The 23,562-nt window shown below is 54.2% G+C and overlaps 6 protein-coding genes across 6 annotated transcripts; 2 read left to right on the top strand and 4 right to left on the bottom strand.

The window, feature by feature from the left end:
• Positions 1–1,207: 1,207 nt before the first annotated feature.
• MRS44_007949 (uncharacterized protein) lies at positions 1,208–2,725 on the bottom strand (the record flags this gene model as incomplete). Its single annotated transcript, XM_046269169.2, has 1 exon — positions 1,208–2,725. The coding sequence occupies one exon, from the start codon at positions 2,723–2,725 to the stop codon at positions 1,208–1,210; it is 1,518 nt and encodes a 505-aa protein (XP_046134032.2).
• Positions 2,726–5,648: 2,923 nt separating this feature from the next.
• Positions 5,649–6,909, bottom strand: MRS44_007948 (uncharacterized protein; the record flags this gene model as incomplete). Its single annotated transcript, XM_046269170.2, has 2 exons — positions 5,649–6,734; positions 6,787–6,909. The coding sequence occupies 2 exons, from the start codon at positions 6,907–6,909 to the stop codon at positions 5,649–5,651; spliced, it is 1,209 nt and encodes a 402-aa protein (XP_046134034.2).
• Positions 6,910–7,523: 614 nt separating this feature from the next.
• Positions 7,524–9,233, top strand: MRS44_007947 (uncharacterized protein; the record flags this gene model as incomplete). Its single annotated transcript, XM_046275941.2, has 2 exons — positions 7,524–7,646; positions 7,707–9,233. 2 exons carry the CDS (start codon positions 7,524–7,526, stop codon positions 9,231–9,233), a joined length of 1,650 nt encoding a protein of 549 aa, XP_046134035.2.
• Positions 9,234–9,641: 408 nt separating this feature from the next.
• Positions 9,642–11,537, bottom strand: MRS44_007946 (uncharacterized protein; the record flags this gene model as incomplete). The annotated part of the gene is made up of 6 exons (XM_065620712.1): positions 9,642–9,849; positions 9,903–10,256; positions 10,376–10,385; positions 10,440–11,026; positions 11,452–11,482; positions 11,528–11,537. The coding sequence occupies 6 exons, from the start codon at positions 11,535–11,537 to the stop codon at positions 9,642–9,644; spliced, it is 1,200 nt and encodes a 399-aa protein (XP_065476784.1).
• Positions 11,538–12,347: 810 nt separating this feature from the next.
• Positions 12,348–14,695, bottom strand: MRS44_007945 (uncharacterized protein; the record flags this gene model as incomplete). Its single annotated transcript, XM_065620711.1, has 3 exons — positions 12,348–14,231; positions 14,294–14,315; positions 14,478–14,695. 3 exons carry the CDS (start codon positions 14,693–14,695, stop codon positions 12,348–12,350), a joined length of 2,124 nt encoding a protein of 707 aa, XP_065476783.1.
• A 1,797-nt stretch (positions 14,696–16,492) lies between these two features.
• Positions 16,493–20,736, top strand: MRS44_007944 (uncharacterized protein; the record flags this gene model as incomplete). The annotated part of the gene is made up of 5 exons (XM_065620710.1): positions 16,493–16,533; positions 16,580–16,682; positions 17,243–17,644; positions 17,716–17,792; positions 17,874–20,736. The coding sequence occupies 5 exons, from the start codon at positions 16,493–16,495 to the stop codon at positions 20,734–20,736; spliced, it is 3,486 nt and encodes a 1,161-aa protein (XP_065476782.1).
• Positions 20,737–23,562: the final 2,826 nt, after the last annotated feature.

Below are 23,562 nucleotides of genomic sequence, written 5' to 3'. Positions count from 1 at the left end.
TCATGTCCGAGACGCTTGATGCTGCACGATATGGTTCCTTTTACTCTTATACATCTACCTATTCTCCCACATACCACCACCACCACCCATCATCATCTTCCTCCTCCATCTCATTTATATTTGTACAGCCCGGCGTTACAACGGGACGTGTTTTTTTTGTCCTTCTGCAAGGCGTTGCTGCTGTGATTTCTCCAAGGCGAGCTGACGGGAAGGAAATCCAAGATTTAGAGGTGTACGATGCGTTGGACTACACCAGGACAAAAGACTGGGAAAGCACAACCGGTACTCTCCTCACCTGTTGGATTATATGTTGTCGATGGCGCAGAGGCACTCTCTAAAGACCTGGAGTCTCGCTTTTCTTGTATCACAATATTGCTCCTCCTCCCCTTTGTTTCTCAGCTGCTGAGATTGTATCCTCAACGAAAAGGGTGTACAACACGCCCAAGCCCGCTGCTCTCTGCTTTGGACTCTTCTCTCTTGTCCAACCTTACTATAGATGTTCAAACAAAGATACATAGCTTCAAAAAAGGCAAGCCCACTCTTCCCTTGGCATCTACTATCCCGCCTCCAAACCCCGAATACGAAGACACGACACGTGCTGAGTTGCCTGGAGCGGTGAGTTGCTCCATCATAGCTTCAAGGGTCCACAGGCGCAGGCGCAACAGGTGACGACGGTAGAAGCAAGGCCTTATTCAGTTTACAAGTCTCACAATTCTTCTCGTTTTGGAAACATGAATTCATACAAGTCAAGTCTTGATCTATTCATGGGCTAGCAAAACAGTTGGTATCCGGGTATCAGAAGCCCCATCATAAACGCAATCCATCATCCAAACAGCAAAGCAAAGCCATCCATGGCCTCTATCCCACGCAGCGCGCCCTATTGTATCCCTCCAGTAACCCCAGGCATCGTAAACAACAAGCCAAGACACCCCAACCAAGGAAAACAAGAAACGGAAAAAGAAACACCGCAGGGCCATGCCCTTTCTAGATGCCAACCAGCCGATTTTCCGGCCCATGCCTATAGTTCCCACACTCATCCAAATGCGATCGTTCGTCCGTCCCTCTACCCCCGGTTGCGCCGTTACTCCGGCCATCCCGGGGTGGATCGCTTTTGTCTTTCCAAGTTCGATCCGCGTGTGTGAGATCCGTGATACAGCACTCTGTGTAAACGCCAGTAGAAAGCAAATTGGTGTCATGCACCCCGTGTCTAATACCAAGTCCCCTTGGGATCCAGTTTGTAGAGAATCTTGCACTTGCGCGTCTGGCACATCTTTGCGCGATCCAATCCCTTGAACCTGGGGCCATCGGGTCCTGTGACGTAGTGGTATTGGCCAAAGAAGCGCCACTGACGGGGGTCGGCCAGCGAGTAAACTTCATCACCCCAGCGGCCACCGAAATGGAACCAAGAGGTGGGTGCGTGCGGGTTCGATGCGGCGGGAATGAGGCTCTGAGGCTCTCGCGGGTCGTCGTCATCCTCATCAACCTCCCTCGTATAGTCGTAATGGTATGCGTAGTTGTTAAGAGCGGGATCCCAGAGAGGTCCCTTGTCCGTCACATCCTTCAGGAGCTTGAAAGGCAAGATGTAGGCGTGGATTCCGGGGAGTGCGTACATGGCATGCGAACCAACTGCCGAGTAAATGACGGGTCGGTCGCCACGCTTCTCGACAGCCTCAAAGGCGTACGCCTGTCCACCCTCGTGTTCCGAGAAGAAGACTCCCCGGGGTTTGCCGTGCTCGAACCGGACCATGCAGTGCTCCCAGTCGCCCACATGGTTGCCAAAGCGAATGTTTAGGACCGTTTGTCCCAGGTTGTAAGAGTAGAAGAAGAACCAAAAGGCATCGACGATACCAGAACCCTTGTCAACAACGATGAGCACTGCTGGCGCATTCGAGTAGCCATTCTTGTCAGGCTTGTGTCCATTGGTTCGGATAGGCTCTTGCTCAGAACGGCGGTCCTTCTGAAACTTGCGGTTCCGGGGGTCATTAATCCGGTGAAGAGGGTGAGACTTGTCGATATCGTACCAAGTTGTGGGTTCTCGGAGCTCAGGGTTTTGCTCGGGGTTGCCCGGAGGCGTGTTGTTGTCATCGTGGTTGCCCTCTTCCTCATCAGGGAATGGCTTGGGGATGTTGTGATGGCTGTGCAGCCAGTTCGGGCGGTCTTCGACGTCGTCGTTGCTCTGAAGAATAACCCTGCCAGTAACCTTGTTCAACTTGTGCAGGTTATGGAGAGTCCACTTCTCGGTCGAGTTGAGAGGTTTGTCGTCGACCTGGACAGTCATGTGCTCGACATGCTCGCGGATGTCCGAGGGCCAGAACTCTTCGCCAGAGTAAAGGTGAACCAAAGGTGCGTGCTTCATAACATAGTCGGGAATGTCGCGAAGGATCCTTCGGCGGTGGTGGAGGTTCCTCTTGGGGTCTTGACGAGGAATGTTCTCGGGCTCCCAAGACAGAGACCGACGCTTCAGCTCACCCCATTCGGGCTCGTCCTCGTCGTGGTTTTTGCGCGCGGCAGGATCGCTTCGGAGATGGTGCAGTCCACAGACACCAATCCAGCGGCAGGCCTGTCGATCCCAAAAGTAGGGACTGCTGTCGACCCAGCGACGGTCTCTTAAACGCTTCTCGGGGCCCTTGTCGGTTGGATCAAGTACACGAGGGGCTAGCCATGCGCCGAACGATATCAGGAGCAGGAACGCCAGTAAGATGGTGAAGCGGCGTAACCAGTACATGGTTTCGGCAAGCGACGAGCCGGTTTCGGCCCGGAAGTTGTATGTATGTAGGGGTCGGAAGGAATAGTGTCTCCTGGATAGGTATATCACCAGGACAGTCTCGGCGTCGAGCGAGGCCAAAGAAGAGGAGGGGAGGAGGGGAGAAGATAGGCCAGCTATATGAGCATCACGAAGGAACGAGGGTATTCACGACGCCGCTGGCGGCAAGTCGTCCGGGGGGAGGGCTGGACCGAGGGTTGGGTTGGAGGGATGAGGAGGAAGGAAGCTGCTGCACGGGACGAGAAAATAGGAAGGGTCCAGAGAATGACGAAGGATGCATCCCCTTCAAGAAGGAAAAGACAGCGCTCAACGCCGTGGCCGTGGGATGGGGGATGGATGCTAAAGGCATGGATTGGTGGGTGAAGGTGAGACGGAAGAGGTGGAGGCGCTAGAACTGCAGCCCACTTGGGTAGTGCTCCACTTGGAGAGAGGTACGGGTACCTTTCCAGGACTCTTCTGTCGCGCAGGGGGGAAGGCACGAATCGAGGGGCCTGCCTTGCCGTTGTTTCTGACCAAGCAGCGCAGGTACGAATACGTATACGTTATTTACAGAGGCAGGTACAATCCAAAAGTGTTGCCTTGCGAGCGAGAGGAGGCTACACCGTATAACTACGCGATGGATTATGACCCTCGGAAGCCTTTACACGGAGTAGCAGGTAGAAGAGTATAGCCTATCCGTCAATGTGCTTGTTAGCACTCTCTTCAGGTACCGTAGCACGCTTTATGGCGAAATCGCCCTCTAGTTAGATAGTGCCTGGCTATCATGGGCAAGAGATCAGGTCCGGTCAGGTACCAAGCGGCACTTCTGGCTGTACCGTATCTCACAACTCTGTGTTGGAGTTTATTGACGCCTCGTCAGCCATTGAGCGCCCTGCCCCCGTATCGACTCGCCTTGTCTCATACCTCGGGTACCTGGCATCCACTGCTGATCTTCCTGTATTCCACCGAGGCGAGGAACAAGAAAGAAAAAAAAACAAAAGGCTGGCTGGCTACGGTCTGTCAAACCGGATCCTCCGCCGAAGGGACAGGGCAAGGCAGGGCCTCTTGTCCAGTGTTTTAGCGCCTCGCCAGGGATGGAAAAAGGCCGTTGGACCCCTCTCCGCGACAGGCTTCCCCTCCTGAACCCAGCGAGGCTTTGTCAATCACGCACAATGGCCCGGCGGGCTAGACCGCTAACAGTCGTCAAGAGTACCAGCCTCTTCCAAAGCCGAGACCGCTGCCGTGCATGTATTGGGTACTCGACCGCCACTAAGCAAACCACAGCCACCTCCTACAGGCTGTTTTGCCGCTGCCTACATGCCCGCCCGGAAAACACATCTGCCCTCCGAGGCTTCACCGAAAAAAAGCGGGAGCCTGGCGATCTCTCCAAGGAACGTATCCTTGCTTACGACAACTGATACAATCAAGACAAAGCTCCCTTTGAAGCATCACGAAGACGGCACAGCAGACAGACGGCTTCACAGTGACATGCCTTGGAGGGAGAGAGGCCCGGTCATCAGACGCCATCCTCCCCAACAAATACAGCACAAACCGCCTGCAAGGACAACAACTGCACGGTGGAGGGGGCTGGCCCGATTCGTCTATGGCAGCGACGCCATCTACCTCCCCGATCGAGCGAGCCTGGGGTCAGGGTCCTGGCCTGGACGGAGTTTCGTACCAAGGGAAGCCAGCCAGCTGTGGGTGGGTTGGGTTGGGTGACCTGGTCACTCTCTACCCGCGAGTCACGAAGCATCAGAAGACAGATGAGCAAGTCATTCAGTTGCAGAAAGTCACTCAACCCATGAGATTAGCTCACGGGCAGAGGCAATGGCTGTTCCAGACGGTGAACATGCAGATTTGTCGCATAGATCCGAGACAATATCTTGGCTCAAGCGATCCCTGACAATCGTCCGAAACACACACACACTCAGGGTACCAGGTCGGGTCAGGTACCCTGAGGTATGTGTACACGGCCTAGATCTTCGAGTAATGCGCAGCCTTTGTCTGACAACACTTCAGCCTGGCGTCGACCTACTATCCTCCCACGTTCTGGAGTCGACCCCATCTCTCGGAATAGCGTCGCGCTGGCCGGGCCGGGCTCTAGTTCGCCGCTCTCTAACTGTATACAGGACTCGGCACATTTGCCATGTAAAGTCAAAAAGAGTCGGCCAGCTGTAATCAGCAATCCCCTGAGCAAAAACGGGCGAGTCGTTCTCTCTCAGCGATTAACCAACAGAGGCCAGGGCATACAGTATCGCCCCATAACAGCATGGCAACCATGGTCTGGCACTGCACCAACCACAGGCTCCCGAATGACTTCCCCCGGACTGCCATGAGTTGAGCGTCGCCCTCCACCATGGCTCCAGAATCAACCCCGGTCTCGGCCCAGTGACTCTCTATTCCGACGAACCTGTCACTCCCACACCAACATGACCCGAGTCTTTAGCCAACCGTTTAAACCCCTCCTTCATGTCGACCGTGGCCAATAGTGGCATCTTCGCGCAACGCGTGGGTTTCAAGAGAAGCCTTACCGCTTCACCGCAAGTGCCACGCGGCTTTCTCGTGATCCATTGCCATTCGCGCCGCCGTATTGCATCGCCCTGTTGTGCGTCGTAATAGTCCAGCCCGCGGGAGTCCAGTACACATCCAATACGAAATCTAACAGTCAAATCACAACCAAGTCAGCACGCACAAGTCACAATGACGATTTCATCCATATCCATTGTAGGCGCATGTTGCGCCACGGGTATCATAATCATGCGCCGGTAGAGAAAATCATGTCCGTATCTCCGCTTCCGCTGCTCAACCATGGCCTTTCAAGAAACCCTCAACTCAATCACGAGTTGTTCTAAATCGATGATCGGGTATCACTCTGAGATCTCGGCATTGGTCGCATCTTGCCCGCCTAATCTGCCATTGACATGTCACCGTCGTCGTCGTCGTCCGTCTCACTTGGGTTGTCATTGTCCTCGTCATCGTCCATACCGTCATCCTCCCTCTCAAAAAGATCGTTCCATCGGCTGGGCGTTGGCGTCGATAGAGCCCCTTCTTGTGCGGAGCTGCCGAGATCTACCCTCGTTGATGTTGGTGCTGCGGTAGATGTTGCTCTGCGTCCGCGACCACGACCCCTTGGTCGCCCAATTTTTCGTCCGGTTCCGCGTCGGCGCTCGCGCTTTGGGATAACTTCCTCTCCGTCTTCGTTGAACATCCTCCTCCTTCGCCGAGGTTTGTAATCAGGGTCTCGGTTGTCCTTGAAATCCTTGCCCTCGCCATCCTTTGCCCATACTGTGACCTGGTCTGTTTCGCCCTTTTGTTTCTTCAGCGCAATCAAATTCTCCAAGAACCGCGTCTGCTGGGCTCGTTCTCCTGATCTATCCTTGCCGACTGGGATTCGAATGTTCCACTCCTCTCGAATAGCCGCCAAAGGGTCTTCCCTAGAAATCTTTGGCTTCACCAAGTTTTCGGTCGTAGTAATTCTAGACGCGCAGGCGCCAAGAAAGTCGATATTTCCATCCAGGCGGCGTAGAGCAGGCAATGCGTTTTCGTTGTCGCGTGCCGCAAAGATGGCTTCTGTGCCGATGATTTCGGCCCATTGTCCCTCAAAAACGCGGCCTTTGTATGCTATGACGGGGTTTTGGGAGTGAAGCTCCAGTATTTGGATATCTTCTGTATCATCCTGGTTCTTGTCGCCGTCCTCCTCCCTCGCGTCTCGCGCATCCACGCCCTTGCCCTTGTCGTTGTCATCGTTGTTGTCATTGTTGAGCTCGGGGTCGATCTCGGGTTCGTCGTCGTCGGCCTCGGGCTCTGGTAGCGGCTCGTTGTCGTTATCATCGTCATTATCTACTTGATTATCCCGGCCACCGATGCCCTTCATCTGGCTAGGATTATGGTCTAGCCAGTTCTTGTAGTATCCTCCCCGGCTGTGGTGAGGTGCCCTGGATTGTCTGTCTTTGAATTCGGGATATGAAAGCTCGAGCGTCAAGTAGTAGGTCTAGAGAATGTCAACATCAGGCAGATGTTGGTGGGTTGGGGTGTATGCGCACCTCGGTCTCGGTGGTGGAATACTCATACTCCCATTCTTCTTGCTCGTCTCGTTCTAGCTGATCTTGAATAGTGAGAACAGCCGGCGTGTCGGCCAATGTAGTCCCGTCCAGCGATGAAGCCATACTGTCGGCAGAAGAAAGAGAGTGAAGCTAAAGCTTAGAGGAGCTCAAGGTGAGTTCAGGGCATCGAAGGATGACACCAAGGAGGGAACTCCCCCGTTGGGTAGCCTCGACAAACGAAGCCTTGGGTTGTAATAGTGGAGGAATGTAGAGAGTTGAAAGAATGTGGGAGGTTGTCGAATCGCGGAACTTTCGGATAGCTAGGTACTTGCCAATTGGAGAACAGACAATTCAAGGTCGCGCAAGCTGGAAGTCGGTCACGGGTGGCACTTGCAACTGGAAAGAAAAGTCAATGGCTGCGACTGCGGCTGCGGCTGCGGCTGCAGGGATTAGGCGGGGCAACTCAGTCCAGGGCGCGACTGCCCCGCTATCGCAGTTTGAATTTCGAGTCTTGTCGCATCTCGACAAGCCTCATTGGACTCAGACTTAGTCACATCTTGACATTTTCAAGATACCTCCTTTTTGACTCAGACTGGGCGTTTAGAGCCCCAAAACTTAATTGTCCTTCTCTCCTCTCTTTCTTGTTTGACTTTCCTCCCTCCTGATACGGCTTGATCTCTCATCCCCCACCCCTCCTCACGCATCTCTCCCCTTCTGCTCATAATATCTCGGGCAAGATGCCCACTGTTCACCTGTTGGACTATGTCGCCGGCAACGTCAGGAGCCTGGTGAACGCCATTGAAAAGTCGGGCTACGAAGTCGAATGGATCAGATCACCAGAGGAGGTCCCCAAGGCAGAGGTTCGGCGAGTTTCCTTCCGTCTCTTTGTTCATCATGACTGACGCATCGTCGTCTTCTAGAAACTCATCCTCCCCGGTGTCGGCCACTTCGGCCACTGTCTCTCACAGCTCTCCCAGGCCGGATACCTCGAGCCCATCCGGAAACACATTTCGGAGGGCAAGCCCTTCTTCGGTGTCTGTGTTGGCCTCCAGGCTCTCTTCGAGGGCTCAATCGAGGACCCGGATGTGCCCGGCCTGGGAGTCATCCCCGCGGCTCTGGACCGTTTCGATGACTCGACCAAGTCAGTCCCGCATATTGGGTGGAACAATGCCTTTACTAGAGGAAAGGCCATGTACGACCTCCAGCCCGACTCCAAGTACTACTATGTCCACTCGTACAAGTGTCCCTACAAGCCGGGCGAGCTCGAGTCCCAGGGCTGGGCTGTAGCAACAGGTACATACGGCACCGAGACTTTCGTAGGCGCCATTGCCAAAGGCAACATCTACGCAACACAATTTCACCCGGAGAAGTCTGGAGTTGCCGGTCTGAAGACTCTTCGCGCCTTTCTCACTGGCGAAGGTCTGAAGAACCTTGGCACTGTTGTTGACGAAGCTGTTGCTAGTGCACCGGTCGAGTTCAAGGACAGTCTCACACGACGAGTCATTGCCTGTCTTGATGTTCGCACAAATGACCAGGGCGATCTTGTTGTCACCAAGGGCGACCAGTACGATGTTCGCGAGAAGAGCGACGACCGCAGCGTACGTAACCTTGGCAAGCCCGTTGAGATGGCCAAGCGCTACTATGAAGCTGGTGCCGACGAGGTGACCTTCCTCAATATCACTTCCTTCCGAGACTGCCCCATTGCCGACCTTCCCATGCTCGAGATCCTCCGCCAGACATCTCGCACCGTCTTTGTGCCACTGACCATCGGCGGTGGTATTCGCGACACCGTGGATACGGATGGGACGAAGGTGTCGGCCCTTGAGATCGCCACCATGTACTTCAAGTCGGGCGCCGACAAGGTCTCGATTGGCTCTGATGCTGTTCTCGCTGCTGAGGAGTACTACTCTCTCGGACGCAAGCTCTTTGGCAACACGGCCATTGAGCAGATCTCGCGTGCCTACGGCATCCAGGCTGTCGTTGTCTCCATCGACCCCAAGCGCGTCTATGTTCCCAAGCCCGATGCCACTCGTCACAACATCATCAAGACGAACTTCCCTGGCCCCAAGGGTGAGGAGTACTGTTGGTACGCCTGCACCATCAAGGGCGGCCGTGAGACCCGTGACATGGACGTTGTCGAGCTTGTCCAAGCCGTTGAGGCCATGGGTGCCGGCGAGATCCTCCTCAACTGCATCGACAAGGACGGCACCAACAGTGGCTTCGACCTCGAGCTCATCAACCAGGTCAAGGCCTCCATCAAGATTCCCGTCATCGCCTCGAGCGGCGCCGGAAACCCAGGCCACTTCAAGGAGGTGTTTGAGAAGACCACGACCGATGCCGCCCTCGGCGCCGGCATGTTTCACCGTGGCGAGTACACAGTCAAGCAGGTCAAGGATTATCTACAAGAGCAGGGACTCAAGGTGAGACAGTTTGAGGAGGGTTTCTAGATGACTATTGGATAGATCAAATGCAATAAAAGTTATAGACCATGCTACAGAGTGCGATAGATTGATTTCGTATTGTTCCTAGTCACAGGAATGTGCTACATAGAATTCTCATACTAAAAGCCAATAAAGCAAGAGACAAAGGCTGGGTACAGGTACATCCATACGCTCCAACACCTTGGAATCCATAGCATCAACAAAGAGAGATGCGCCAAAAGCCCTGGGGATATTGTGATTTTCTGCAACTCAACGCCCGAATGCTACCAGACGTCTCCGAAAATAGCAGAGCAAACCGCCGAGCGAGCCTCCAGATCAAATTTTGGTAAACACCAACGAACTAGAACGACATAAGAGAGACGTAGGAAAAGGCATCCTTCCACTCCACCAACTCCGTTGAAGTAAAAATGACACCTACAGCTCCATACCCATCAACATCCACCTCTTGCTCGTGACGTCGAGGTCATGAGCCCAGTGATCAAGGGTAATCATGTCGAAGCCAACCCACTGAAGACTCTTGGACAGAGACCGCGCCTCATCCACAGGGATGCGCCTATCAATGCAAGTGACAATGTGGGAGCAGTCCAGAGGACCGTCAGCCAGTTCGATAAGGGCCATGAGACTAGGTTTCAAGTCAGCATAGATCATAAATATGGGGGAAACAGAAACACATACGCCTTTTTCAGATCTCGGCCAAGAACGCCTTGGATGTCGAAGAAGACAAAGAGGGTCTTTTCCTCTCCGTCGTCAGCGACAAAGGCACGGAAGCTCGCACCGCCGGCATAGTCCCACATCTCCAGCCAGGCAGTAATGTCGTAGCCGGGCAGCTTGTCGTCGGAGAGCTGCTTGAAGTGTTCGGGAAGCCGGTCATCGGGCGGCGGCGTTTGCAAATAAGCACCAGACAGGCCGGAGCCATTCATCGACGAATTCCTCTCACCGTGGAAAGTCGTCTTCATGGACTCGCAGAAGAATCTCTCACATTCTTCCCTGATCGAGAGTGCTGCCCCCCTCGTCGGGCCAGGCGCCGGCCTGGGATCTCGCGCTTCTTGCTCTTGGGCAGAAGGGCGAGCTCGTTAGACGAGGTTAGTGCGGCGAGGGGGGACTTGTCGGAGGGGAGGGTAGGCCTGAGGAAGGGACCTCAGGAATACCACTCGGCCCCTGTAAAGAGTCAGCGACGTGTGATGGCTTTGACGAAAGGAGGAGAGAGCGTACCTGCAACCCCGGTAGTGCAGTAGTGGAGGCCCTTGAGGTTGGCGACAGAGTCGACGATGTAGCAAGAGGCAAGGACATTGACCTTCTGGGCAACGGCCTCGCCGTAATTACTACTGTAATTCAAATTTTGGGTTTTCATTGGCGCCATTGTTGATGATGTTGTACGGGCGTCGGACTGGGTGGTGATGGTTGACGTGGATTGAGGGTATGAATCGGCAGAAGAGAGCTTGGTGGTGTTGTGTGACTCGTGCAGATTTGTTGTCAAAAACTCAGTGGTTGGGGACAGGAGGTGTTGAAATATTTGAATTCGGCGGTTGGTTCTCGAAGAGACGTTTGCGATGAATGGCAACTGGACAGGAATGTCTCGGTCGTTGCTAGACGGTGGAAAAGTTGGGTTTTGGGCAGCGGTGAGTTCTGGGACGGAGGATGGATGTGACGGTGGAACAAAGGAAGGGACGGGGGGGAATTTGAACCTCGGGGTGCTCGGGGCAGGAGAGAGAGGACCCGGATGTGTGCTGCGGGCAACTGGCTCTGGGTGGGTCCTCGCCTGAGGCTCTGGGCTGGATTTTTGACCTTTGTGGCGGGGCCTTTGCCACTGTAGCAGCAAGGCTAAGGAGGCTGCTGACAAAAATAAGTCGGCCACTTGTGTGGCTTATCAGCCCTGTTCGATCTTGTCTTTTCTGTCCAACCCCTACGCAACACTAACGCGAACGCCTCCACACAGCACATGTCCAAGTCGACTGGCCTCCGGCTGTCGATCACCGCTTTCTGTAGACAGCTCAATGCAACCAATGACCAATCCAATCCTTCCGGATATCCATGGCCTGACTAACGGTTGTGAAAGTCCGACGCAGCACAGCGCAGTCAGCACAACGTCCACGATAACAGATCCTCGGAAAGGGAAGACACGCCATGGTTGATTCCTGTCGTCTGCCGGATGCAGCCGCAACATTAGCCAACCACTAGGAAACAGACACCAGAGGATGGGAAGCAACGCTTGTCTCAGCCGCACAGTTCTGTGCCACCGTTGTCTCGCGAAGGGTCTAGAATTGGTGTCTGCATTGCGCATCCTGCAAGTGGGCGCTTACCCAAGACCATGTCGCAATCAAGTGCCACACAAATCATCACGACCCTCCACAACCTCCACCATTATGGCATCATCGCCCAGGAAAGGGTCTCCAATTTGCATGATCACAAGGAGGAGGAAAAATCTGATATGACTCAATCTTATCCGCATTCTCCTCTTTTTCAAATTGACCCTCCGCTTCCGTGGCAATTGACAACAACTTCATGATCACTATGATTCATCCCAATCTCCTTCTTTCTCGGTGCTAAAAATGCCAGTCTCGGCCCTCCTCCGCCCGCCAAGACTAGCCCCGGTCGTGTAAGTTGATTGGTGGGCTGCCACACTCTTCACCGTCCAACCCCGCGTTTTGATGCGTCCTCTTCCTCCCGGGGGAAGCTAGGGAAGGTTTCCGGCTCAGACTATCACCAAAGCATCCATGTCCATGTTTTTGGCAGCGTTTATCCTGCTCGGAAGATGCAGCCAGAGTTGCAGATCAGCAACCCGAATATCCAAACCTGGCTTATCCCGACCTCACGTGAGAACACCATGCATGAAGCTTCCCAACTACACTCGTTGACCAAGCCAAGACAAAAGCGTCATCTTTATCCCTCTCTTCAACGGGAACCCCTCAATATTTGCATGATGACATGCCCATCATATCATGGTCCATCCAGTCAGCTTCTCTATCCTGTCTTCACGTCTATAACCATATTTCTCAGCCGTAGACCGACATTAGTATTACTATCATACAATGTATCCCACATCTTCCACGTCACGTATGTACTATCCTAGACATCTTATATTCCAACGCATCCATCCATCCATGTGTTCTTATCGTGCATTCATGCATGTCGTGCACTGAGGCTAGCAAAAGCATCAGGGCTGTGTCGACCGTTCGTCCATGCAAGATCCAGCCCAAGGTTCATGCTCTCACGGCTCCTTGCAGCAAAAGGATCTGACGTAGTCGTCGTGTTAGTGTGAACTGCGGCTGCGGGAGCGGCGCTCATAAAGGGGTTCGTGCTCGCCGAGAGTGGCTGAGAAACGCTGCGATTCTGTTGCACAGGTGCCACAGGCGTTTGCATTGGCTGATGCTCGGGAATAGTTGGTGGTTGAGATGACTGCATCGGCTGTGTCATAGGGTTCAGCGGCTGTGCAGGTTCGGGAGCTGACTGTTGGGGAGTCATCTGAGGATAGTTGTTGAAGAGCGCCATGATCGAAGCTTTATCGGGTCTTTGAGGTTGATAAAACTGTTGCTGTTGTTGCTGTGGCACCTGTGGTTGCTGGCTATAGAGCTGTTGGCCAAGCTGTGGTTGACCAAACGGATTATTGCCTACTTGCATCTGGGGCTGTGGCTGGGTTTGCTGAATCACATTCTGCTGGACATACGCCTGTTGGCCCATCTGCGCAGCCGGCTGGGTAGCATTCGCAAAGAAAGGGTTTGTCGCCGTTTCGGGAGGGTTCATGGGCGCTGGACTCTGATATACAGCAGAGCCCTGGAAGACGGATGGACTCTGGAATGAGGTCTGCGTCTGTTCAGGAATCTGACCAAGACTTGGTGATGCGATGCGAGTTGGGGAGCGCGCAAAGGGATTGTATCCTGCTTGGCCCTGGTTTGTATTGACCGAAATGATCGAATTGGGAACCTGTTGCGGTTGCTGCTGAATGGGGTTTGTGGCATTCGCAAAGAATGGATTATACCCAGTAGGCTGGGCTTGTATTGTCTGAGGATATGCCATGTTGTTATTAAATCCCGCCGATACGAAGCCATTCGGTGTCGTGGGAGCTGAAGGAGCTATCGCCTGCTGGTAAACCGCGGGTTGCTGAGTTGGCTGTGGTGCAGGCCCTCCTGTGTGGTGGGGGAATAGAGGTTGCTGAGGAGAAAGCGACATATTCTGGAAGGCCTGGCTGAATGGGTCGGTCTGTGGCTGAGCGGCCGGCGCACCGAAGGGGTTCGTCTGGCCAAACACATTCCTGTTCTGGAGACTGCCTGTGGACTGTGCTGTCTGAGGTTGAGCCGGGCCAAGGTTGTCGAACGGGTTCGTCGAAGCACTCGAAGGCGTAGTTGGTCGGTCTGTGGCTGAACGAGTTGGAACACTCAATCCAGCACCAAGTCCCAGTCCTCCAGAGGTTGGCGTCAGAGGCGTCAGAGACCTCGACGTGCGCAGAGTTTGTTCTCGCGGCGAGGGTGTAGGAAGAGGAGAGGGTCGACCACCACCCTCGCCCAGGCGCACAAGGGTCTCGATCGCTCGCTCGATGTTACCATTGACGCCCTTCAACACCAGCGCGTTCCTTTTGGTGTCATGAAAGCCCATGTCGCGAAGCCTTGTCAGCTTCTGTTCCATATCATCAGGCTGGTCGAGGTCCAGCGTCGCGCCGAAGACCTTGGACGGCTTGTTGGTTAGCCTTGGGGACGGGCTTCGCACATCATGAATGGCCGCGATCGACCTGGCCTCCTTCTTCGACTTGGACGACAAAGGGAAAATGGACGAGGCTGATCGGAAGCCAAACTTGGTCGAATTCTTGGGGGGTAGAGGAGGAGGCACACCCTCGCCCAGGCTGGGCGATTTGGGCTTTCCAGCCCCAGTTACGGTGTTGTTCATATACTTCTGGCGGATGAATCGCTCCATGGCCGAGTCGGCTTCATCGACGTCGACGGGGATGGGTGGCTTGCGGTGTTCTGGGTTGTAAATATTGTTCGACGTAGTATTTCCAACCTTTCGCATATTCTGTAGGTGTATGTGAGTAAATCGATGGCTTGATTAGATACTTGGGTAGTCCGGCTGCTCACGTCGACTTGTTCGTTGCTCCAGCTATCCATACTTAGAGACTTGACCTTGGAGATGTGCGTACCCAACTTTCGATGGATCGCAGCACATCTCATACACAGGAAAACGCCCAACTGGTGTTCGCATTAGCTCGGTGTTCGTCGCGGAGGGTACAACATGCAGCGCCATGCCGTTCGAGAATCTTACACTCCATGATGCCCAAGCTGAATACAACAGATCATGTTAGCGAGACCATCCACATTTCGAGCACGGTGTCCCGGGCAGACATCGAGGCATATTTGAGGCATACCTGGATTGCGCGCGTGACAGTCGGCGCACATGTTGTTGCCCGGAACATTGTGGACGAGCTCCTGGAGGGCCTTCTCGTTCCGCGCCTGCTGGCGCTTGCTCAGCATGCCTGACATGATGGCGGGGTCTAAGCAGATGTGGTCTCAGGCAGTCTCTCAGGAAAGCACGATGCCAGGACGATTATAGTCGGGGTGTAACCGTGTCGAGTCGATCGCGGGGACGAGTTCCCCGATGCTCGCGAAGGACAAGATTCGGCGGGTGGAAGATGGAGACGGGGACCGGAGGCCGGAACGGGGTCGTCGTCGAGAACGGAAAGACACAGGGGATCAAGGATCAAAGCGATGAAGCAACGAATAAAGCAATGATTAACGGAAAGCCAGGCGAAGGAGAGACGGGAAGAAGATGCGGATTCAGCCGCTCACGAGACCCAGAAGGCGAATCACGAGAAGGAAAAGAAGGAGGAGGGATGGAAAACTCAAGGAGACGACGGGGAGGCTATTGCACGAGGATAGCGTCCCGTCGCGCTGCTGTGTGCGATTCAGGTCCAAGCGGTACAGCGGGTGCAGGTGCGGGTGCAAGTGCGGGTGCGGGTGCACTTGCCTCGCCAGGGCGTCCGGTACGTGCACTTGTCAGGGTTTGGCCTTTCGGGCAGGCCAGAAAAGGGGAATGAGTGCTCCAGCAGAATTGGCTGGGCAGGCTGGCAGGGAAATCAGGAATGGAACATCACCAAAACCCCCTGCGACCCCCCTATCACCCAGAGAGGCCCCTGGCTTTCAGAAGGGATTCCTCTAAGCCACAGTGGAGTTCTTCACTCAAAGAGTGCTCCACTGGTCCCCTAAGGTTCCCTTCTAGGCCATCCGAACTGGGCCTAGCCACGGATTAGTCCATCCACCAGTTGAAGCGTCTCGAAGGCCTTGGGTGCTTGGCTCGGCGACGGCGTCAGGGGCAGGTCGCGTGGATGAGACAGGGTTGAGACGAGGAACCATTGTTAAAGACTCGGTGCGTTTTAATGGCTGGGAGAACCCTTTCACGGCCGGGTCGCTGGGCGTGATGATCCATTGTGTAAGTGGTGGTTTGGCCAATGAGCCTCCAAAACGCCAGTGCAATCTCACGAATGGATGGATATGGCCGGTTAGATCTTTCGTGAGATTTGCAATTCCACTCTACGTGTCAATAATTCCCACTTGCAGTCAATGTCAGCACGAGCGTGCATCTCAAATTGGGGCATCCGTACTCTAGAGGTAGGTACCCGACGAACAACCCATCCACATGGATGGCTGGGTTGTTCCTGGCTAAGGGTTGGATCGATGATGATGGATCCATGGATGTCGGTTTATAGCGGACCTCGGTTGGGCAAACAAGCTCGCAACCCAAAAACGAGTGAACCTGGAAATTATTAATGGAAACACATTAACGAACGTGACCAAAGTGACCCCAATCCATACACAGCTAGGCGTTGGTCCGTTCCTCAAAAATCTCCAGGTCTTGTTGATGATCAGCTTCAGGGTAGCAATGATGATCCACGAAGCCGGCCTCGAAATGGTGAAGTGAATATGAGCCTGGGGTTCATTGTTTATTCGTCGTGGTAACACCCATTCATAGTCGGTGATTTGACGTTTGAGGGGATGGCCGGGTATTGCTCTCTCTATCTCCCGTATTCATCGGTAACTTTCTTGACAAAATAAATAATGGAGGATCTTGCACTGACCACGAACCACACAGACGCCTGCACCACTGAACCAGTTGTGAAACTTATTGACTGGAGAAAGGACGCAAGCCACTCCCGCAAATGCCAGTCAATATATACGTGATCTCGAGACGGGAATTCAGTGCAAGATATCGATGCAGTGAAACAATAAGATATCGCCACTTGGCCTCGATTGAGCTTCACACCTCCAAGAGGATTAGACAAGATGCTCGGTATGCCTAGGCTGATTACCCGTCCCATTAAGGTGTCATCAACGCAGGCACGGTGAACTCAAATCGCCTTCCTCTAACAGAAATGGTCGCAGAAAGGTTCGGGATCCATCAAGCGACGCTGCCATGAGGTTGGCACAACGTCATAGTGCGGAAGCGAGCGTACCTCACAAAAAGGCGACGGGAGTGAGTGGGCTTGCTCGTAAAGAGCGGCCTCCTTCCTTTTTTTTCGTATTCAACCACACAACTTCCTCGTCCACAATTCCACCAAGTTCGACGACGTCTTCCACTCTAACCCTTGCAACTCAACGTTTGGCCGTCGGCGTTTATTACAGATTGCGCAGTATCCATTGCGTTCCGACCTCCAGCCACCATCGTCGCGTCCCTTGCTAGGGTTACCTTCACTCCAACCTCCAACATTATATCACCTCGTCCCAGCCACACAGCCCAGCCGTCGGGATCGCGGCAATCAACTGGAGCCCTGCAACGGTTTCGCCGTGCCTTGCAAGTCCCGTCTCGCCCGGCCAGAAAAAGACGGCATCTGTGGCTCTAGTGGCTCGTTGAGGTGGCTGTACTCGGACGGGACCCAATACGCGGGCACCTTTCCAACGTCAGCAAGCCTCCATTTACCCCTCCAGGGCGGCCATCCCCTGTTCAGCCCAATTCCAAGCACCACGACTACGAATATTAGTCGGTTGGATTGGTAGCTGCCTCGTGCTTCCCGGCCTACTACTGTACACGTATAGCCCACGTATAGCTCCTCCAGGCTTCCAGGCAAGACTCTTGGCTTCTGCGCCCTTAAGTACGGTCAGGCGCAGGACCGACTCGAGTTGTCAGCCACCCCTCCACATAATTCCACCTGGCCCGCGGAACCCATCACTGTCATCACCTTGAGCCCTCCCAAACGCCGCCCCAGAAACTCCAAATTCTTTGCGATACCGAGCGAGCCGGCATGGACGCTTGCTAAAGACCGCAACACCACTCCCGAGCCCACCGAATTCCAAGACCGGCCTTTCCGACAGCTCTTTAAAGCACTCGTTTCTTTCCGAACGCCGAACCCCTCGATTCCCGCGCGAGGGATACGACCACCACCCACACAACTCTCAATATGGCGGGCATTGAACAACTCGAGGTTCACAGCAAGGCATGTCACCTGCCCTCTTGCGCAATGGACGATGCGCTAGGCGCTGGGCTCGAATCCTCAGCTAACACCTACTAGTCGTATATCGTCCGCTGGGTCAAGGTCGATGAAGGGAACACTCTGTCATGGAGCGTCCAACCTCACAAAAAGTCCATGTAGGAACCCGCACTTTGCGACACCCCGCGCGATCCTACCCCTCGCATTTGAACACGGCCAAAATGCTGACGCGAAAGCAGCAACTTCGGCCTGGTCAAACACCCTGGTAGCGGTGCCACGACTCTAGTGTCTTCGACGACCAGCGATTTTGATGCTGGAGCTGAAGAAACGCGTGGTACCTCAGACGGCAAGGCCAGCCGGTTTTCCAAAAAGGATATTAACGCGCAGGACCTGCTCAAGAACAAGGGCTTCATCCCCATCAAATGGATAGGCAAATGTGAGGCAGACAGGGTGTCTATTGGCACCTTCGAGGTCAATGCTGGCCAAAGTGGCATGTATGGTCTGGTATTCGACAACACGTTCTCGAAGCAGACATCAAAGACAGCGACATTCGTTGTCATGACCTACCCAACAGGAGCGCCCCCTCAAACTTCCTCACACCTACCAAACCTCGCAGCAAAGGCTGGAGCTAGTCAGGTGAGTCTTGGGCGTCACAGCAGTCCCAAGCTTGACGGAGTTGCATCTGCATCGTTCGACAGTCTCCACAGCCATAAAGCTGGCGGGAAGGCGACTTCTGTCTCCGGTCGCAGCGATGGCGGCTCTTCGAGCAACTACCATGTTGGAACCCTCCACAAAAGGCGTCGCAAGAAGGGACAAGGCTACGCGCGGCGCTTCTTCTCGCTCGATTACTCGACATGTACGCTGTCTTATTACTATAACCCCAAATCGTCCGCTCTTCGTGGCGCTATCCCACTGAGTCTGGCAGCCATTGCTGCAGACGAACGACGGAGGGAAATTAGCATCGATTCGGGCGCTGAGGTCTGGCATCTCAAGGCACCCAACGATAGAGAGTTCCAGGAATGGGCTCATGCACTGGAAAAGGCCAGTCGTGTAGCCAGAGGACTGGAGACACTGGATCTTCCCACGGTGGATGAGACCAAGATAAACACTCGACATGTGTCTGTCCACCACCACCAACCCTCTCCGCATGAGGATAGGGAATGGCAACAGGTCGAGGCCCTGGTTAGCCGTGTTGTCGGGACTCGTGATGCGCTTCGCCGTCTGACGAAGGAGGTTGCGGCACAGTCAAAGCCTGTCAACAGCCCTCAATATCTCTCCCCTGGAGCCGCTAGCGCCAGCGCCAGCGCCATCGACGATAGCGACACATACTTTACCCCTACACAAGAGGCCAGACGATCATTCTGGAGACGGAAATCAAACACCCCTGCGGTATCTCCAGCCACTCTCGGCGCAACCACAGCTTCTGCTCTAGCAGTGCCTGTACCCGGAGGTGTGACTACGACCATCTCGGCGAGTGGTGCGAATCACAACAGACGACAGTCGAAGGGACTGATCCGAGAAGAAAATTCGCTCCAGGACCATTGCCAATCGCTCCTGACCGATCTCGATTCAGTTGTATCCGAGTTTACGACTCTGATCAACAACAGCAAACGTCGCCGCATGTCGGTACCTCCCTCTGCAGGCGCAGCCTCAAGAAAGAGTATAGACACCGTCTCGACAGCAGACGAGTTCTTCGACGCCGAGGACGCCAACTCTGGTGTCCTCAAGATCGATGGTAGTGAGGATGAAACCCCAGACTCAGAAGAGGGGGATGATAATGGAGATGAAGGTTCCTTCCGGGATAACTCGTCGATATCCTCGATAGGGGAGAACGACACGGTCAACGTCGACGATGCTGCTCACCTGTTCCCGGCGAAGCCGAAGAGCCTCACACCGCTACCCCTTGACCAGGTGGTTGCAAGAAGATCGACGATACCGCCCACGACGGCTCCTGCACCCAGTCTGATAGCATTCTTCAGAAAGAACGTCGGCAAGGACTTTAGCACCATCAGCATGCCCGTCACGTCGAACGAACCCACTTCTATGTGCCAAAAGGTTGCTGAGCAACTTGAGTACGCACAGCTGTTGAACCAGGCGGCTCGGCAATCGTCTCCTACTGATAGACTGTTGTTTGTCGCAGCTTTTGCAGTTTCGCAGTTTAGTAGCGGTCGAGCTAAGGAGCGCGCAATCAGGAAGCCCTTCACCCCCTTGCTTGGCGAAACATTTGAGCTTGTCCGCACCGACAAGGAGGTTCCTGGAGGTTTCAGGCTTCTGGTTGAGAAGGTTCAACACCGACCCCTTCTCCTGGCAATGCAGGCAGACTCATCCAACTGGTCTTTCTCCCAATCACCCGCGCCTGGTCAAAAGTTCTGGGGTAAGAGCGCAGAGATCACGACTGATGGTCGCGTGCGAATTGTTCTGCGCCTCTCGAATGGATCTGAGGAGCGGTATTCGTGGAACATTGCCACCATGTTCCTGCGCAACGTGGTGATGGGTGAAAAGTACGTTGAACCCGTGGGCACAATGCACGTTGTCAACGACACTACGGGGCACAAGGCTGCCGTAGAGTTCAAGAGCAAGGGCATGTGGGGTGGACGAACCGAAGACGTCAGTGTAGAGATCTTTAGTCCAGACGGTGTCAACACCGGTAGCGGCTTGACAGGCGCATGGACAACTGGTCTGAAGACATCTGGAAAGGGAGGTGGTCAGGAGATCTGGCGGGTGGGATCGTTGGTCGAGAACGCAAACCAGACGTATGGTCTGACAACCTTTGCCGCCAGCCTCAACGAGATAACAGAAATCGAGAAGGGCAAGCTCCCGCCCACAGACTGTCGTCTGCGCCCCGACCAGCGTGCGTACGAGCAAGGGAAGGTGGACGATGCGGAGGAAATGAAGCAAACGCTGGAGGAGGCACAACGCGGCCGTCGACGAGATCTGGAAGAGCGTGGCGAGACATACAAGCCCCGGTGGTTTGTCAAGGTGGAAAACGCACCAGAGGGCGAGGAAGTCTGGAAGCTCAAGACCGGAAAGGACAGCTACTGGGAGGAGCGGGCCAAGGGAACATGGCAAGGGGTTGAAGAGAATCTCTTCAAACTTTCTTGAAAATAATAGCGAACACTTTGTAATTGGAATCCCTCATCTTCGTTGTCGATACCCATAGACATGTAGTAACATATTACTTCTGAACACATCTGGGCATTTGAGAGACGCTATGGTTTGTGTGAAGGGGATATTCTACGCGGCGTCGTCATTGCCATGAGAGTCGAAGTTTGAAGTTGAAGGGTTCTTTTCGAAATCAAGATATGAACCATGACGAAACCGACTTGACGATCACCTCCTCGTGTTCCGTGTAGATACCCTGATCAGGGAGCTCGGGATCCTCAAAATGGGACTGGCGCGTAATGGGACTGTCACTTCCAGTCTCCCATTGCCCTCGGGATGCCTTGCAGGGCCCAAGTCAGGCTTGGCTTCAAGATAGAGTGCAACCCGGCTCATGGGGATGCTTTCAGGGGAGGTAGAACCCCCCACATTTTTCGAGATGAAAAGAGGGCCTTGAAGTTGCAGAGCAGAGACTGAGGGTGATTTATACAAGACCTTGGGGAGGATCTGTATATCGACATTGCTGGTCGTGAGTGGCCTGGCCTGGCTGGAGCGTTGATTAATGTACGGGATGCAACCTCGAGGCGAGTGGGCTCTGCGGATGGTCTTGTTTCACCCAGGACTAGTTCTTGGCTTTACTTGGCTGGCAGATCTTGCTTGGCTTGGCCACCCGATGCGAGCTGGCGCGGTATCCGTAGCGTGCGGCGTGGTACTGGAAGCGAAGGGGAACTTGGGATTTGCAAGGGTTGCGAGGGCGGGTGCTTCTTGACGATCGCCCCGACGATTGAAATTTCGCAGGCCAGAGCCAACTCCACCGTCTCAGACGGAACGGGGGACAATGAGGAACAGTGCTGGATTGGGGGGTTATTTTGCGACCCATGGATCCAGTGAGAATCCATGCCAAGCGCCGTCAATCATCATCCCACTCAAGTTGAAGAAAGAACTTGGACGGACAAAGGGCGCTGGAGAGAGACGGGAGTGGCAGAGACGGCCCCTGAAGATCGAAGCTGCCGGAGACGACGGGTGCTTGGATTGTTTGTTAGACTCGGTGGTGTTGTGGGTGCCTCGTTTAAATGATCCATATGGAGGAGCTTGATTGATGCCATTGAACAACATTCGGTCGCTCATCATGGATGCGTTGTCAGGAGGTTGGACTGTGTTACCTGCCAGCCCCAGCCGTCCGTTGTTCAACGACTCCCACGATTAGGGAGGGAGCCTCAGGGGAAGCCGGTTTTGACGAAACACGCAATAGCGAGAGACCTCCACTTCCAGCTTGCTTCAGAACCTTAGGGGGCGTGAAACGATCGCAGGGAAGGGGGCGTATGTATGGGGAAGAGGAGCCCATTACGACGCTTGGTGGGGCCCAGATCCAGGATTAGGAAGAATTCGAGCTTTCACCAAGACCGAGAAACCGGAAAGTCGACAAGCGCCTGCTTGGAAGTGAAGCATTATTGGTCTCGAGATGCATCTTGGTCCTGCTTGAGGAAAAAAAGATTGTGGCTGCGCAGTCTTGGGGATGAATGTCGATGAATCCAAAAGAGGGAAGAGGTTGGGATGTTTTTCTCGGCGCCTTCATCGATTACGCACTCACGCTTGGAAAGATACGAGCGATGGGATGGAGGGCAGATGCTACATGGTCGTCTAGACGGTTGCTACCACTGTATCCGTGCTTGGTGGGATTTGGCGAACTCAAGGTTTATCAGGTTTGCCCTTTGGATGCAGTACCGTAACCCGCCTCGCGCGCAGGATGAAGCTGTTGTTTGGTTCGTGCTGGAAGCACAGACAAGCACAAGCCTGTGTCTGTCAGGTACAGGAGCGTAGAGGATGTCGATCCTTGATAGGCTGGTTGGTCAGGTCATTGTGCTTGTGCGTGTGTGTCTGAGTGTGTGTGTGTGGTGCCCCAACCATCTCCTGGACACGACATGTCAGTCAGTTTGGCCCGCTTTGTTAACAACAAACACAACAATTGCGAGCAAGAGATTATGGCTATTCTATTCGAAACACGGTCTCGACAAAGGGTATCGAGGAATGCTAGCTCCCATACGTCCAAGTCATCATCATCATGCCTTCACTCTTTCGAGATTGAGCGAAGCGTGCCAACATGCAACCAAGAGGTGGGCCCGAAATGAATGGACCAGAGGCGCCCCACGTTTAATCACGGCCTCCCAATGCCCATCCATGTGCTCGAGCTGCCAATTGATGGCGGCTCCTGGATCGTTCAGTGCGGAATCGAGCTTGGTCGTAAGATAGAGGCCTAGGAATAGAGACGAGGGCCCAGGAATAGAAGCCCAGATACCCCGACACCCGCCGTGATACCATTGAATACCCAGACAAAGATACCGGGATCCAATGGTCACCATCCCTTGATTTGACACGGCTCCACGGCCAGAGTTTTGGGTTTGACTGTCTGCCGCGGTCGTATTATTCTAGCTGCATGTACTGTACTGTACAGTCGGAGCACTCTCTCCCTCCCTCAGCTCAGCAGCTCTGGCCCGTTTTTAAATCCCATTCCAGCCTCTTCCGCATCACTCTCGTTTTCCTCTCCTTCCCTCCTTCTTTCTCCCTCCATTCGACTTCATCCCTCCATCCATTCCACCGGTTCCTTGTTGGCACGTTTGTGTTCTTCTCGTCCGGTCTTCCTTCTTCGTTGCCATTCCAACTCCCTCGTTGTTGGATCTTTCTTTTTACTTTGACTGTAATTCTCCTTCCCTCACCCGAGTCCCCTCGTTTACACCCTCGGATCGGATCGCGTCTTTCTCCAACGACCGTCTTTCTTGGACAACACCACCCGCTTGAATCGTTGAACTGCTACCGTCCAATTCATCTACA

This window comes from Fusarium solani, assembly GCF_023522795.1.
Source record: "Fusarium solani strain SB1 chromosome Unknown bctg00000004, whole genome shotgun sequence".
Classification (NCBI taxonomy): domain Eukaryota; kingdom Fungi; phylum Ascomycota; class Sordariomycetes; order Hypocreales; family Nectriaceae; genus Fusarium; species Fusarium solani.
The sequence above is the reverse complement of the archived record's forward strand: the minus strand, read 5'-3'. Positions and strand labels throughout refer to the sequence as shown.